This window comes from Cololabis saira, chromosome 10, assembly GCF_033807715.1.
Source record: "Cololabis saira isolate AMF1-May2022 chromosome 10, fColSai1.1, whole genome shotgun sequence".
In the NCBI taxonomy this organism is placed as follows: Eukaryota; Metazoa; Chordata; class Actinopteri; order Beloniformes; family Belonidae; genus Cololabis; species Cololabis saira.
Genome location: NC_084596.1, coordinates 8,646,458 through 8,662,479, shown reverse-complemented (window position 1 = coordinate 8,662,479; position 16,022 = coordinate 8,646,458). Strand labels below are relative to the sequence as shown.

Genomic DNA, 16,022 nt, shown 5'->3' with positions numbered 1-16,022 from the left:
CGAGAACGCATTCAGAGCAGAAACAAAAGATGCTGATTCATTATCACTCCATTATTCTCCACCCTGCTCTTTCTCTCATCCTCCCGATAAAAGTCTCTCAGACGTTTCAGCTTCCAGTGCAAAGAAGTGTTGATTATTTTGAGGCAACAAGTTTTTGTCATCAGCTGATTTCTCTGTGATTCTGTTCGTTCATGTAACAACAGTTCAGGAGAACGATTCGTCTGAAGGCACATTTCAGTGACGTCCACTGAGAAGCACCTGGGGATGGTGGGAAGTAAAAAAAAAAAAAACCTTAGTTTACAAGAACCAACCTAAATAAATACATGTGTCTGTCCTGCACGGGTTTTCTTGCTTGTCATCTTTCACACATCTGGAATCTTCGTCTTCAGTCTTGAAGTCGTTGTTTTTCATCACCTGAACAGGCGGATGCTCAGCGGGCCGTAATCTGAACCGGGAAGCAGCCAGGCTTCACAATGAGCAGCCTACTTTCATTTATCCGTTTGTTCTGCAGCAGGAAGCAAAGACTCAACAAAGCCGACTCATCTCATGGGATCATCTTGGTACACGATATGCACAAACGCACCCGCACTTTTGGCTGCAACCGGACGATTTGGAGAGTTAAATGATAACGGATTACTTTTACCTGCAATTATAAAGTAAATCTCCAAATGTTTCCTTTCTGAGGAAATTCCCTTCATTCCTCCTTCATCACTTCATCTCTGTTATCATCCCACACCTTTCTTCTCTACATATGCCTTTTTTGTTGATATTTAGATGATTCTAGGAGCTCTTCGGAAGCTTTTCTTTTTTTTATCGGTATTGTCTTGTTTTTATCATTTTTATACTTTTATTGTAGTGTTTTATTCGTGTTATCACGGCCGCCGATAGGGGGGGACAAACGGGTCGGTTGTCCCCGGCCCAGGGTAGGGGGGGGCCCAGAACTGAAGAAAAAAATAAAAAATAAATAAATAAAATAATTCTCATTAAATTATGGAATCATTTTTCAAAATGTTTCAAAATATGCCTATTTGTGGAAAAAAATATATTTGAGTTGTATGTGTATTTGAGTTACATAAAAGCTTGTTATTTGTTTTCTTCCTAATTGTCCTTGTGGTCAAGAACCCCCAACACAAAAATGGTTTGGCCGCTGATCAAAATTTGACGTTATCATTTAATTCAACCATTAGAACGGTCAAAATGTCCGGTCAGCACAAGTCCGGTGCTCAGAAAAGAAGAGAAAAGAGAAGAAGAGAAGAAGAAAATAGAGGCCTCAGAGATTATCTACACCAATATTTTAAAAAGGGGGTGATGGTGAAGCTGGAATTAATAAAGTCAGCGTAGAGCAAGGTAAGAAACGTTTACCAACCTTGTAACTTAACCTAACTGGCTAGCTCTAATGCTAATGTCCATTAGCTTGTATAAAAACCTGAAGAGCAGAGGGAGAGGAGAGGAAGAGGGAGAAGGAGAGATCCGGGCGCAGGGGGGCCCATCTTAGATTATTTTGTCCCGGGCCCTTGCAGGACTGTCAGCTGCCCTGCGTGTTATTATTGATGTTGTTTTATTTTTTGTGTAGCACCTTGTGACATTCCGTTGTCTGTGAAAGGTGCTATAGAAATAAACTTTACTTACTTAATCTCTATAAGATCCTGGGTCCAAACTATTAGGAGCATTCAGATACTCACAGTTGCAGGGGCACAACTATGACACTTAGGGGCAAATCTTAAATTGAACAACGGCATCGTTACACACATTTTTCCCCATTTGAGCCACAATTTTACAAATGTTTTGGATATAAATAGATAAAATAATCCATCAGCTTTAGTTCTCAAAGTCCCTTGAATGGTATAAATGGCGGTTCTTCTGCTCTCATTTCAGCCTCCTCTTGGTTCTTAGGTCTCATCACCCTGAGGACCTCCGTCTCAGGGAAGAAGCCGGTTGGACGTGTCTGACGCACCTCCATCCTGACCAGATGCCCGAAACACCTCCACCGGCTCCTCCTGATGTGGAGGAGCAGGACCACAGGCTCAGATTTGGGGGGGGGGCAGATTCTCATCCTGGATGCTTGACACCCGGCTGCGAACTGCCACCGTGGGAGCAGGAGCACATCGTCTGCAAAAAGCAGAAACCACATCCTGACACAACCAAACCTGAGCCTGGAAATCTGTCCATCAAAGGTATTCATTTGTTTTTTATCGTTTTATGGAAAGCACTTTGTGTTGCATTTTATACATGCATGAAAAGCGCTCTACCAGGGGCGGGCAACCAGTCAGAGGCAAGAGCCACAAGAGCCCCATCCCTCACTCCCTGCTCTCTCTGAGACATAAAAATACCATTATAAAATGGAAAGGTGAAATCCTGCAATCTCATTGGTTGTTAACTGTGGTATAATGAGCATATTATTTTTCATTCCAATGTATACAGTATATTGTTTATATTTCGTAATTATATATTTTTTACTTTTTACCCTTTCCCTGCATGTGTGTGTTGAGTGAACTGCTGCTGCACAAAGTGAATTTCCCCATTGAGGGAGAAATAAAGGACAATCTTATTTTATCTTATCTTATCTTATCTTATATACCACAGCTTCTATTCTAAAGCCTTACAGTATCACAGCCTATCATTCCGCGTCAGGGAAGCAACAATGTATCCATGACAACAACCAACTGTTACATATTTTTTGACGGTTACAGCAGGTAGCAAAAAGTAGCTGGTGTTAAAGTTTATTTTCGTTAACAATTAATTAGGAATATTCACGGTAAACTTTGATCTCCGGGGAGGAGCTAACGATGGATAAATGGATTGACGAGTGCCCGTCTCCGAAAAAAACGAAGAGCAAAAGACGACATGCGGAGCTGAAATCTGGAGAGATGGGACTATTTTTTCCCACAGTGGGGCTATTTTTACTGGATAATGTGTATTTCTGATTAATTAAAAATAAATTAATTAAATATTAATATTTAATTTATATTATTATATTAAACTCTCCCACGCTGTTAAAAACGTCCTGTGTTTATCTTCATATTTTCGTTTGGCCATGCATTTTTTCCCTGCCATTTTGAGAGTGGATTTTTTTCCCTCCAAGTTATTTCCGTCACAATCACGAGCGCGTGCCCCCGTATGGTTCAACGGGTTGAGCTGGCGACTTATGTAAACCTTCCCCTGTACAGCAACGCGCGTTCGATTCCAGTCGCGGCATATTTTGCCCCCACTTCCTACGTGTCTGTCCTTCACTGCACCATCAAATAAAGTCACAAATAAAGACACCGGGCAAAGAGCCGCATGCGGCTCACGAGCCGCAGGTGGGCTACCTCTGTGCTATACAAATTAAGATTGATTTGATTTGATTTGATGAACAGAAAATGCGACAGAGCTCAGCCCCGAGGGAGTCCGACTCCCATCATCCAGCTTACCAAACCCTTGCTGCATTGGTGTGGGGACTGAGACCCAGTACGACGATGTGCAGATGGGGGGGTTTATTATTCCCACAGGCGCCTGGTCCTTGATCTGGGCTAAACGTCACTGCTTGAGATGAAAAGTTGCACATGCCGGACTGAAAGCAAAGGCTGCAGGACTCCAGTTAAAAGTCTCAACACATCCTCAAGAAATGTCCAGTAATTTTAGATATAATGTCACTGCAGCATTACAAATATCAGTGTTATCATTTACCACATGGTGATAGAGGGAGGAATAATAAATACAAATAAATAATTATGGATGACATCGCTCTGTAGAGCGTCAAGTGAATGCTGAAATATTTAGAAGGATTTTTCTTTTAAGCATCATTTAAGACTGTTGCATTTTAACTCTGCTAATATGAATTATCTGACAGTATTTATGTTTTTAAATGTATTAAAGTATTGATGCAATTTACGTTAAAATTACATACACTGATTAACTACTTCAGTAATGGTATGTGTCATAGTAATTTGGTATCTCCTTAAAACAAGAACTGATCTTTAATCAAACTTTAAGTCTCAACCTGATTCAACACCTAAAGAAGCACTGCCTTGTTGAAACATAAGATAGGTGAGACTGTACGTTAAATTTTGCAAGAAAGACAGTTTATTTTTGGTATTGTATTCTATACCACATTTCATTCACCTGAATGTGAAATAAAAAAACAAGGGAAGGATACATTTTGGTTGTGTTGCTTCTTTTCATGCGTACTATAAAATACTTTTACTTTTGATACTTAGTATATATTTTATTTATTTATTTATATTTATTTTATTATATTTTATTTTTTTTTGTATATTTTTTCACAAGATACTTTTGATACTTAAGTATATTTAATGTGAGTTACTTTAAGACTTTTACTCAAGTAATTTTCTTATGGGCCAAAGTCTTCAGTTATGACGAGAGAGATTAGTCCGCTCAGACGCTCAGCTGCGGCTTGTTATAAAACTAATGATTTCAACTGAAAACACATTAAAGCATGAATAACTTATTTAATATTTTAGTTTTTTGGTAAGTGACGGTGGTATAAGTGGGATAATGCCCTTCGAGGTGGACATTATCAGAAATATATGGACTTTGCAGGGTATTTCTGATATTCAGTACTCGAGTTGAGGGGGGATGAGGGGGGATGGCATCCCCCCTGAAATAAAAATAAAACTGCCATCCCCCCTTTCCATCCCATAAGTAATTTCATCAATGAATGTGGTATTACTGCTATTTCAACATTTAGAGTCATCACCAGAAAAATAACTTGTTATATGACAATTTTCACCTGTTTCAAGTAAATTTTCACTTGAAATAAGTAGAAAAATCTGCCAGTGGGACAAGATTTATCTTCTCATTACAAGAAAAAAAAAATCTTGTTCCACTGGCAGATTTTTCTACTTATTTTAAGTGAAAATCTACTTGAAACAGGTGAAAATTGTTGTTTTTTCCAGTGATGAGTCTTGTTTTAAGTGTAATGAGATTTTTTTACTAAATGAGACATTTTAAGTAGAAATATTCTTGTTAAGATTTTGAGTTTTTGCAGTGATCCATTTTACTTATCCTGTGAAGGACAGAGTCATATTGATAAGTTCAGAAAAGTGTTTTTTATTGTTGTGTTTTGATGTATTTGGTGTAAGCCCAGTGGATATTTAAAGCTTACAGAAGGCTGCATTTAACTGCTGCTATGTCATTCCTGCAGTATTTCTGCACGTGTTTTGGTCAGTGTTATTATTTGTAATATATTATATTATTTGCAATCAGCACAAATGATCTGTCCCCATATGATAAAATCCACCAATCCCCCCTGATTTTCTTTTACAACTCGAGTACTGCTGATAATGTACACCTCGTCGGGCATCATCCCTTACATATACATCTAGAGAGAACAAACAGGAAGAGGGTCTGATCCCGGAGAGCGTCCGGCTAAGAGCAGAGCGCCCGGGAGCGTCACACCCTCCACCCCGGCTCCTGCACCCCTGACAGCTACTCCGTCACCCGGGAAACCAGAGACGTCCCTTTCATTGGAATGAGGCTGAGACACAAAGGAATACATGCAGGTGAATATTATCCTTGATCAGTGTCCTGGTTTCCACCGCCGGAGGCTCCCAGCGACACCCTGGGGGCCAGTTCCTCGCCTACACCTGTTTGCAGCAGGAACCACACCTGCATTCCTGCGGGAACGCTCCCAGTCTCCTGCAGCATTCCCCAGTCAGAGAGGGTCATGTGACCAGCCTGACACACCTGACGAACACACCCCACCTGTGACTGGAGGTCCAGCTCCATGCAGGGCACGCCGCATTCGCTCCTAGGCACGACTCGCTACTTGTTGAGTAACGTTAAACCAGGATTAAAAGGGTTCTAGCATAAGGGTTATTATAATGGTTCTTATAAAGGTTCTTATAAGGGTTCTTATAAGGGTTCTAGTGTAAGGATTATTATAATGGGTTATTATAAGGGTTATTATAAGGGGTATTATAAATGTTCTTATAAGGGTTCTTATAAGGGGTATTATAAGGGTTATTATAAGGGGTATTATAAGGGTTATTATAAGGGTTCTTATAAGAGTTCTTATAAGGGTTATTATAAGGGTTATTATAAGGGTTCTAGCATAAGGGTTATTATAAGGGTTCTTATAAGGGTTCTTATAAGGGTTCTAGCGTAAGGATTATTATAATGGGTTATTATAAGGGTTATTATAAGGGGTATTATAAATGTTCTTATAAGGGTTCTTATAAGAGTTCTTATAAGGGGTATTATAAGGGTTATTATAAGGGTTATTATAAGGGTTATTATAAGGGGTATTATAAGGGTTATTATAAGGGTTCTTATAAGGGTTATTATAAGGGGTATTATAAGGGTTATTATAAGGGTTATTATAAGGGTTATTATAAGGGTTATTATAAGGGTTCTAGCATAAGGGTTATTATAAGGGTTCTTATAAGGGTTCTTATAAGGGTTCTAGCGTAAGGATTATTATAATGGGTTATTATAAGGGTTATTATAAGGGGTATTATAAATGTTCTTATAAGGGTTCTTATAAGAGTTCTTATAAGGGGTATTATAAGGGTTATTATAAGGGTTATTATAAGGGTTATTATAAGGGGTATTATAAGGGTTATTATAAGGGTTCTTATAAGAGTTCTTATAAGGGTTATTATAAGGGTTATTATAAGGGTTCTAGCATAAGGGTTATTATAAGGGTTCTTATAAAGGTTCTTATAAGGGTTCTTATAAGGGTTATTATAAGGGTTATTATAAGGGGTATTATAAGGGTTATTATAAGGGTTCTTATAAGAGTTCTTATAAGGGTTATTATAAGGGTTATTATAAGGGTTCTAGCATAAGGGTTATTATAAGGGGTCTTATAAGGGTTCTAGCATAAGGGGTCTTATAAGGGGTCTTATAAGGGTTCCGGTCACTTTAAATGAAGTGGCCGGTCTTCAGGGAGAAGTTCAAAGTACGTCTGAGAGGAATACCTCAACACTTCATCTTCCTCAGAGAGGAAAAAGGGGTTTTCTCTCCATTTTACACCTATCTGGGATGATTTACGAGTCATATAATGGTGTTGTGTAATTCTAATTGAATAAACAAGTTCTGCCGAAGCTCCAGAAGCCTCTTTTTGTCCTCCAAGTCCCTGATCTTTTTTGAGTTTTAGTTACAGGCTTTTTTCATCTTCTTCTTCCCACATATCTGATGTTATCTGCCGTCCATTGTCTGCTGTGGCGGCACTAGCTGCGACGGGTATCTGGTGCTCCCCGTCGTCTCTTTAGAGTAAAATAAGCTGTGTTTCATGTGTAACTCATCCTCAGCGTTATGCAACAACGTTCATCCTCCAGCTTTTATCAGCAGCTTCATTGTTTTAAGCGAGTGAAATCTAAAATAGCTGGGAGGGAATATCTCAAAAATCATAAAGATTGTGCACTTGGTGACAAGTTTTTGATATTTGGCATTGTGTTAGGTATGGCCATAAGGTTTCCAAAAAACACCGCAAACAAATTGGGATGGCCCCCTATTGGCCGGTTTGCAGAAAATTCAAAATGGCTCGCGCCGAAAAGACCAAAGGTCGTATCTCAGCTTCTCTTAGTCCTAGATTGTTGTATATTGTCACTTTCTCTACTTTTTTGGTGCTAGGAATTCAATTCTGAAATACATTTCCTATTTCAAGGTCATGTTGAAGGTCAAATATAATTTTCAAGGTCATTTTTTGCACAAAAATCTCCATATCTCTAGAATTAAGTCACATAGAAAGATTATAGAGGGCTCTAGACCCATATTTTCACCCCCAAGGAATGTAATTTTCGGTTTATTGGACGGGTCACTATCACTGTAGTGTCAATCTCATTGGGTGAGAACAGTGGCCTTCATTCAGGCTTAAGAGGAACAGAACCTCAGAACTAAGTCACAGTAAAAGAATAGGACTTTATTAAAATAACCCACATTTTGAATTTTCTGCAAACCGGCCACTAGGGGGCCGTCCCAATTTGTTTGCAGTGGTTTTTGAAAACCTTATGTCCAATACGTAACACCATGCCAAATATCAAAAACTTGTCACCAAGTGCACGATTTTCATGAATTCCCTCCCAGCTAAAATGTTCTATGGACGTTTCCCTGAATGTTCAGGTTCTCACAAGGAACTCGGAAACTTTTAATAATGCGTGCATCATAGCACCACCTTCAGGTCGGAGTTGGACGTCTCAGGACGTCTCCCCACCGCTGGAGCTCCGCCTCCTCGCTCTGGTGCTGATTCTGAGTCTGATGGTCTCGACTTCCACACCACTGGACCGTCTTCCAGATGGAGGCGGTACAAACCGTCCATTTCCGGGTTTGGACGCATGGAGGATGGGACCTGGACCCAGAAAAGCTCTAGTCCCACTGGAATGGGACCTAGACTCAGAAGAGCTGTCATCCCACCGGGACGGGACCTGGACGCAAATGAGCTTCTGTCCCTCCGGGACGGGGACTTGGATGCAAAAGAGCCATTGTCCCTCCAGGACGGAACCTGGACCCAGAAGAGCCGTTGTCCCACCGGGATTGGACCTGGACACAGAAGAGCTTCTGTCCCATTGGGACCGGACCTGGACCCAGAAGACGGCTGCAGCTAGACAACGCCTCGTGAAAGCAGACGATTATTCCTTCAAACTCAACATGAACCAAAACCCTTTGTTCTGATTTAACAGACCTTCTTGGGGAAAGTCCCCAAGGATAAAAGTTCTGGGTACTTCAGTTCAGTTCAAAAACACATTTCTGGCCTCTTTTTGCCCGTATTCGTTTAAATGGTGTTGTTTTAAAGTGGCTCAGACTCCAAACAAGGAGCGAGACCATTCTGCAGCAGATGTGGGTGGGTAGGTGGAGGTAAAGGGGAGGTCTGTGTGTGTTGACAGTGTTGACAGTGTTGGCAGTGATCGTCTGCAGACTGTGGACTCTCAGTAAACACTCTCGGTTAGTCATTAACGGGCAGAAAAGAGCGGAGGGGATTACTGTCTCCGTCCACGGCATCGGCTCTCCGCATGTAAGTATGGAATCACTTGTCTGTCTTGTACATCGACCGCTCCAGATGTCTTGGTTTGATGACGCTGGAGGGGGGTGTCAGCTGTCAGCGAGCTGGTGGGGTCAGAGGTCACGGAGGTCTGAACAGGAGGCATCTTTGACTCTGTTTCCAGTTAAAACACAAAATCAATACTGTGGCAATGCCTCACCGGAGCTGTTGACACGTTACTGTCCTCCGTAATGTTGTCCCCATGTCTGTCCCTTGCTCTTTCAGAGGTCTTCGCTTTGACAGGCTTTGATCCGTAAGTCCCATTACACCTGAATTTTGCCGTTTGTTACCGGAGGCTCCCGGGAAGCACTGAGGAGGTGACCGCTTTCATCTGCAGGTCTGACAGAGGCCATGTCCCGCCTGGCGCTGTCGCTGTGCGTCATCGTCGCTCTCTGGTCGGCATCCGTCATCAGCCTGTCAGGTGGGTGTGTTCAGATCGTCTATGACCATATCAGATGGTGTATGACCAGTTCAGATGGTTGATTACCAGTTTGGATGGTTGATAACGAGTTCAGATGGTTGATAACCGGTTTGGATGGTTGCCGACCAGTTCAGATGGTTGATAACCAGTTCAGATGGTTGATAACCAGTTCGGATGGTTGATAACCAGTTCGGATGGTTGATAACCAGTTTGGATGGTTGATAACCAGTTCGGATGGTTGATAACCAGTTTGGATGGTTGATAACCAGTTTGGATGGTTACCGAACAGTTCGGATGGTTGATAACCAGCTTGGATGGTTACCGAACAGTTCGGATGGTTGATGACCAGTTCAGATGGTTGATAACCAGTTTGGATTGTTACTGACCAGTTCAGATTGTTACCGACCAGTTCAGATTGTTACAGACCAGTTCAGATTGTTACCGACCAGTTCGGATGGTTGCCCAGCAGTTTGTATGGTTGATAACCGACGGAAGATGCCATAAACATCGCACTCCACTCCGCGCTGAGTCACCTGGAGAAACAGGGGAGCTACGTCAGGATGCTCTTTGTCGACTTCAGCTCAGCCTTCAATACAATAATACCGGACATTCTAATCCCCAAGCTATGCACCCTGGGATCCCACCATCCACCTGCTCCTGGATCAAAGACTTTCTGGTGAACCGACCCCAGCGCGTGAAGCTCGGTCCTCACCTCTCCTCCCCCCGCACTCTCAGCACTGGCTCTCCTCAGGGCTGTGTGCTGAGCCCACTTCTGTACTCGCTCTACACATCGGACTGCAGCCCCGCCCACCCAGAGAACGTCATTGTCAAGTTTGCTGATGACACAACGGTGGTGGGGCTGATCACAGGGGGAAACGAGGCGGCCTACAGAGATGAGGTCCTTAAACTTGGTGAGTGGTGTGCACTGAACAACCTGGCACTGAACACCACCAAAACCAAGGAACTCATCCTGGATTTCAGGCGGAACCGAGCCGCCCCCGCCCCCCTGTACATCAACGGTGATTGTGTGGAGCAAGTGCAGTCCTTCAAGTTCCTGGGCGTCCACATCACTGCAGACCTCTCCTGGTCGGTCAACACCACTGCACTGGTGAAGAAGGCTCAGCAGCGGCTGCACTTCCTGAGGGTGCTCAGGAAGGAGAACTTGAACACACAGCTGCTGGTGTGCCTTCTACCGGTCCACCATTGAGGGCCTGCTGACCCACGCCGTGACAGTGTGGCACTCCAGCTGCACGGAGGCAGACAGGAAGAGGCTGCAGAGGGTGGCAAACACAGCACGGAAGATCATCGGCTGCCCTCTGCCCTCTCTGCCCTCCCTGTCTGACATCTACAGCTCCCGCTGCCTCAACAGGGCAAGGAACATTTTAAAGGACAACACCCACCCCGGTTTCCACCTTTTTGACCTGTTGCCCTCTGGGAGGCGCTTCAGGTCCTTACGATCCCGAACCAACAGACTCAGGGACAGCTTCTTCCCCAAAGCTGTGAACTTTTTGAACTCATAAGCTACCTCACACTGTGCAATATTTCCTATTTCCTGTCCACAATGTCCCAATATTCCTTACCTATGTATGTGCAATACTCTTCCATCCTTTCAGTGCAATGTTCTTCCACCCATCCAAGTGCAATATTCCTCCACCCATTCATGTACATTTTTATTTTATTCTCCCACTCACTCTTTCCTTATAGTGTATATATATATATTTATGTTTACTTTTTTTTGTTCATTTTTGTTGTGTACAGTTTACTTGATTATATAGTCTTGCATTTGTTTTGCACTTTGACGGAGCTGCTGCCTAATTCCATTGTAGAAATATAATGATAATAAAGGCTTTCTATTTCTATTCTATTTCTAACCAGTTCGGATGGTTGATAACCAGTTCAGATTGTTGATAACCAGTTCGGATTGTTGATAACCAGTTCGGACGATTGCCGACCAGTTCGGACAATTGCCGACCAGTTTGGTCCCCGGGGCAGGCTAACGCTCTCCCTCCCTGCAGTTTTCTCGGATGCTCCTCGAGCTCACATGCTGCTCCGATCCCGTCGGGCGAACAGTTTCCTGGAGGAGCTGAAGCCTCCCTCCAAGGAGAGGGAGTGCGTGGAGGAACGATGTGACTTCGAAGAGGCCAGAGAGATCTTTCAAACCAGGGAGGCAACGGTAAGAAAACACTCACTGGTCCAAACGACGAGAACCTGACGGTTTAAAGTTACGTCAGAGGTGATCTGCTGGCAGAACTGGGATATTTATATTAGCATAGATTTGTCAGTTTGGAAGAAGAACGTAAACGTGGTTCAGGGTGCAGTTCCCCGGTGTTGCAGGAACCTGCAGCACTGATCCAGACAAGGTCATCCAGGGTCCACCTCAGCTCAGGGTATTTCACAGGTCCATTCATCACTCCATCAGTCCATCCATCCATCACTACATCCATCACTCCATCCATCCATCCATCAGTCATCCATCCATCCATCCATCATCCATCAGTCTATCCATCCATCACTCTATCCATCAGTCCATCCTTCCATCAGCTGCTTTGTCGCTTCATGAAAGTAATCATCTTAATGACCTTAAATAACATCTGCACCAATTCATGTCCAGTTTACCTGCTTTATTGACTGTTTGTTGTTGTTTTTTGTGCTTCCAGCTGGAGTTCTGGACGGTGTACACAGGTACCAGCTTGCTCAGTATCCCCCCTCCACAAGGCTTCATACACACTTTTAGTGATGACGCCACACTGTTCCAGCTGCTGGTTAGCGTGCAGCCACACTACTGACAACACCGGCCCTCAAAGTCTGTAAAGTCTGTCCCTGCAGGGCATTGTGGGTAAGGCCAATCTAACTGCGTTTCAGATGGGAACCAGTGTCAGTCCAACATGTGTGTTCATGGACAATGTGTGGACCAGTACCAGGACTACCTCTGCCGCTGTAACCCCGGGTACGAGGGAAAGTACTGCGACCAGAGTGAGTCTGACCCCCAACCGACCGTCTCGTACACGATGCATAACATAACGTTGTTGGGGTTTAACGACAACCAGTTTGGATTGTTGCCGACCAGTTCGGATGGTTGATAACCAGTTCGGATGGTTGACGACCAGTAACGACGCGCGGCGGCGCCTGTTTCCTGCCGTCTTTCAGATCAAACAGCCATGGACTGCTCCACGCACAACGGCGACTGCGACCACGAGTGCACGGAGAGGGAGGACGGCCAGACCAGGGTCTGTAGCTGCGTGGAAGGGTACACGCTGGACCAGAACCACAAGAACTGCACAGCCAAAGGTGGGTAAAATAAGACACCAACGTGCACCTGCCCCAGATGAGATTTGTGACGGTACGCAACCAACAACACAGTAGAGATCCTCTGCAGGGAATGCAACGTTTTCTGTCAGTTGAGGGCAACAGAAGAGCGTTTTAGAAGACATAATGACATAAATGTGAGGAATGCTCCCCACGAGGCCGTTAGACACCGTTTTACCTGGAACTGACAGACAGGTTTGGTCACCACTGCTGTGTAGATCTAGAAACATCTCCGGGTGTCTGGTTGGAGATTAAAAACACCTGAATTTTTCCAGGTGGCCGAACCACTGACGCTTTCAGAAAGCTGGAGATGCACAAACGCTAACAGCAGCATCCATCCATCCATGATCCATCCGTTATCCATCCGTCATCCATCATCCATCCATCATCCATCATCCATCATCCATCCATCCATCCACCCATCCATCCATCCATCCATCCATCCATCCACCCACCCATCCATCCATCCATCATCCATCCATTCATCTATCATCCATCCATCCATCCATCATCCATCCACCATCTATCGTCCATCATCCATCCATCCATCCATCCACCCTTCCATCCATCCATCCATTCATTCATTCATCCATCCATCCATCCATCTATTCATCCATCCATCCATCACCCTTCCATCCATCCATCCATTCATTCATTCATCCATCCATCCATTCATCCATCATCCATCCATCCATCATTCATCCATCATCCATCCATCCATCCACCCATCCATCCATCCATCCATCCATCCATCCATCCATCCATCCATCCATCCATCCATCCATCCATCCATCCATCCATCCAGTTTTAGTAGATGGATTAGGGCAGTAACGCTAACTCTGTATGATGGATGGATGATGGATGATTGATCAATGGATGGATGGGTGATGGATGGATGGATGGATGGATGGATGGATAGATGGATGGATGGATGGATGGATGGATGGATGGATGATTGATTGATCAATGGATGGATGGGTGATGGATGGACTGATGGATGGATGGATGGATGAATGATCCATTCATTCATCCATCCATCCATCCATCCATCCATCCATCAATCATCCATCATCCATTGATCATACAGAGTTAGCGTTACTGCCCTAATCCATCTACTAAACTCCGCCCACACACTTTAGCTCGTCTCCCTGGTTTTATTCTGGCTTAAACATGACTGAATCCGTCAACGGTAGGTGAAGTTATGTGAGGTAAATGTGTGTTTTTGTGCAGGTACTTCAACGTGTGGCCAGCTGCTGATCAACAGGTCGGACTACAGCGGGCCGGTGGACGGCCTCCTGCCCTGGTTGCTAGGAGGGGAGGTGGGCAAGAAAGGGGAGAGCCCCTGGCAGGTAACCCCCCCTCTCTGCCGTCACAACTCTCATCTAAACTTGATCTGATGCTCTCTTAGACATCTAAACTCTCACGCCGTCAACTACTGTGTACTCCATGAGACAAACGAATGAAGAATACATTCATACTTTAATTGTAATATTTAAATGTCAGTCCACATTAGGTCTGGGTTGAAAAAAATCGATTTTCTGATTCTAAATCGATTCTCATCGATTCATATGTCTAAAGATCGATTTTCTTTTTCATCATTACATTACAACCTTTGGTAATGACGTGGCTCCCCTTAACACCCGAGCTGTGGAAAAACAAACCGGTTGTGAACCAGCACCAGGACTGGGCCAGAACCAGCCCAGTTTGGTGGAAAAGGGTTATTTATAATCTGTGTTTATGAAACGAAGTAGTTCTCCTTAAATGTGGTGTTGGTTTTGATACCTAACCTAACTCATTGATCCTACCCTATTTAAATTACTGTTCGGAGGTTTGGGGGAACACATACAGAAGCTCACTTCACTCCTTGTGCATATTACAGAAAAGAGCTGTGAGAATAATATACAATGCAGGTTACCGGGACCACACAAATTAATTATTTTTACAATCTAAATTACTAAAATTTCTAGATCTAGTTAATTACAATACAGCAAAACTAATGTTTAGAGCCAAGAATAATTTATTACCAGGACATATACAGGGGATATTCTTTGAAAGGGAGGGAGGTTATAACCTCAGGGCCCAACTTAATTTCAAAATTATCAATAGACGCACAACACTGAAGAGCTTCTGTCTGTCTACCTATGGGGTAAAACTTTGGAACAGCCTGAGCATAGATCTAAAACAAAGTCAAAACATATCACAATTTAAAAAAAGATATGAAGAAACTTTTTTCTCAAAATACAGTGGCGAATAAAAATGTAGATATATATAGATTTATTTAATATGTGTAGATATATAGATTAATATTATGGAAACATGTTATATATATATGTATGTATATGGACATATAGTGATATATTATACATACAGTATTTATGTATGGGTATATCTCTGTTAATATATATGGATATATAGTTATATGTACATATGTTGATTAATGGATGTATATTCATGTTGATATATAGACTTACATTATGTTTTTTTGTGTTCTATAAGTAAGCTCATTGATTCTCTTGCTATTTTGGAAAAATGAATATAAGATTTAGGGGTAGGACCTGATAAGTATATACTTCAATCCTACTCCCTTTCGAATATGCTGGTGGATCTGCGAGGTCTGCCTTGTTAATTGCCTTTTTAATTTGCATATTCGAAATAAAGCTCAATAATAATAATAATAATACCTGCATGGCGGTCCTTTCAATCACATCTCGAGACTTGATGGCGTGTTTGTGTTCAGGTGCTGGTGCTGAACGCCAGAGGGGAGTTTCACTGTGGCGGCGTGCTGATAGACGAGAACTGGGTCCTGACGGCTGCTCACTGCCTCGACAAGAGCCTGAGATTCAGCGTGCGACTGGGTAAACTAAATCACCTACACTATTGGCACTTTTACACCAGCACCTACTCGGCTCTACTCATCCCAACTCGTCCTGGTTTCTTTTCCACTACCATCCAGCACCTGGAGCAGAAGTAGGAGGTTGGAGAGAAGCTGCTGTGACGTATTTGATTGTGTATCTAAACGAAGAAGACAACAACACTAAAGATGTAGAACCTGGAGGAGATGATAGATGTGCTGCTGGGTCTGTGACTTATGTTCAATATAAAGTTAAAAAATGAGAGTGAGAGAAGCTTCAAGCGGGGAGCCAAACCGAATCAGCTGGCTTCAAAAGACTATTATGGCGCTTTTCCACTAGAAACCTACTCAGCCCATCTCGCCTCAGTTTGGTTCTTTCCCACCAGGGGTCTAACATGCCGAGTAGATACTTTTCTGTTTCTACTCTGTCGAGGTTCTAAGTGGCTGAGTCGGGCTGTGATGTC

At 43.1% G+C, this 16,022-nt stretch overlaps 1 protein-coding gene across 1 annotated transcript in view; it reads left to right on the top strand.

Annotated features, from left to right (window-relative positions):
- Positions 1–9,205: 9,205 nt before the first annotated feature.
- The window catches only part of proca (protein C (inactivator of coagulation factors Va and VIIIa), a), a 10,519-nt gene continuing 3,702 nt past the window's right edge, over positions 9,206–16,022 (top strand). Inside the window, exons 1-7 of the mRNA XM_061731650.1 lie at positions 9,206–9,401; positions 11,417–11,574; positions 12,059–12,083; positions 12,264–12,374; positions 12,549–12,689; positions 13,938–14,056; positions 15,445–15,562. Coding sequence (XP_061587634.1) covers positions 9,332–9,401; positions 11,417–11,574; positions 12,059–12,083; positions 12,264–12,374; positions 12,549–12,689; positions 13,938–14,056; positions 15,445–15,562 — 742 coding nt within the window. The 5' untranslated portion in view covers positions 9,206–9,331. The remainder of the gene's footprint in view (positions 9,402–11,416; positions 11,575–12,058; positions 12,084–12,263; positions 12,375–12,548; positions 12,690–13,937; positions 14,057–15,444; positions 15,563–16,022) is intronic.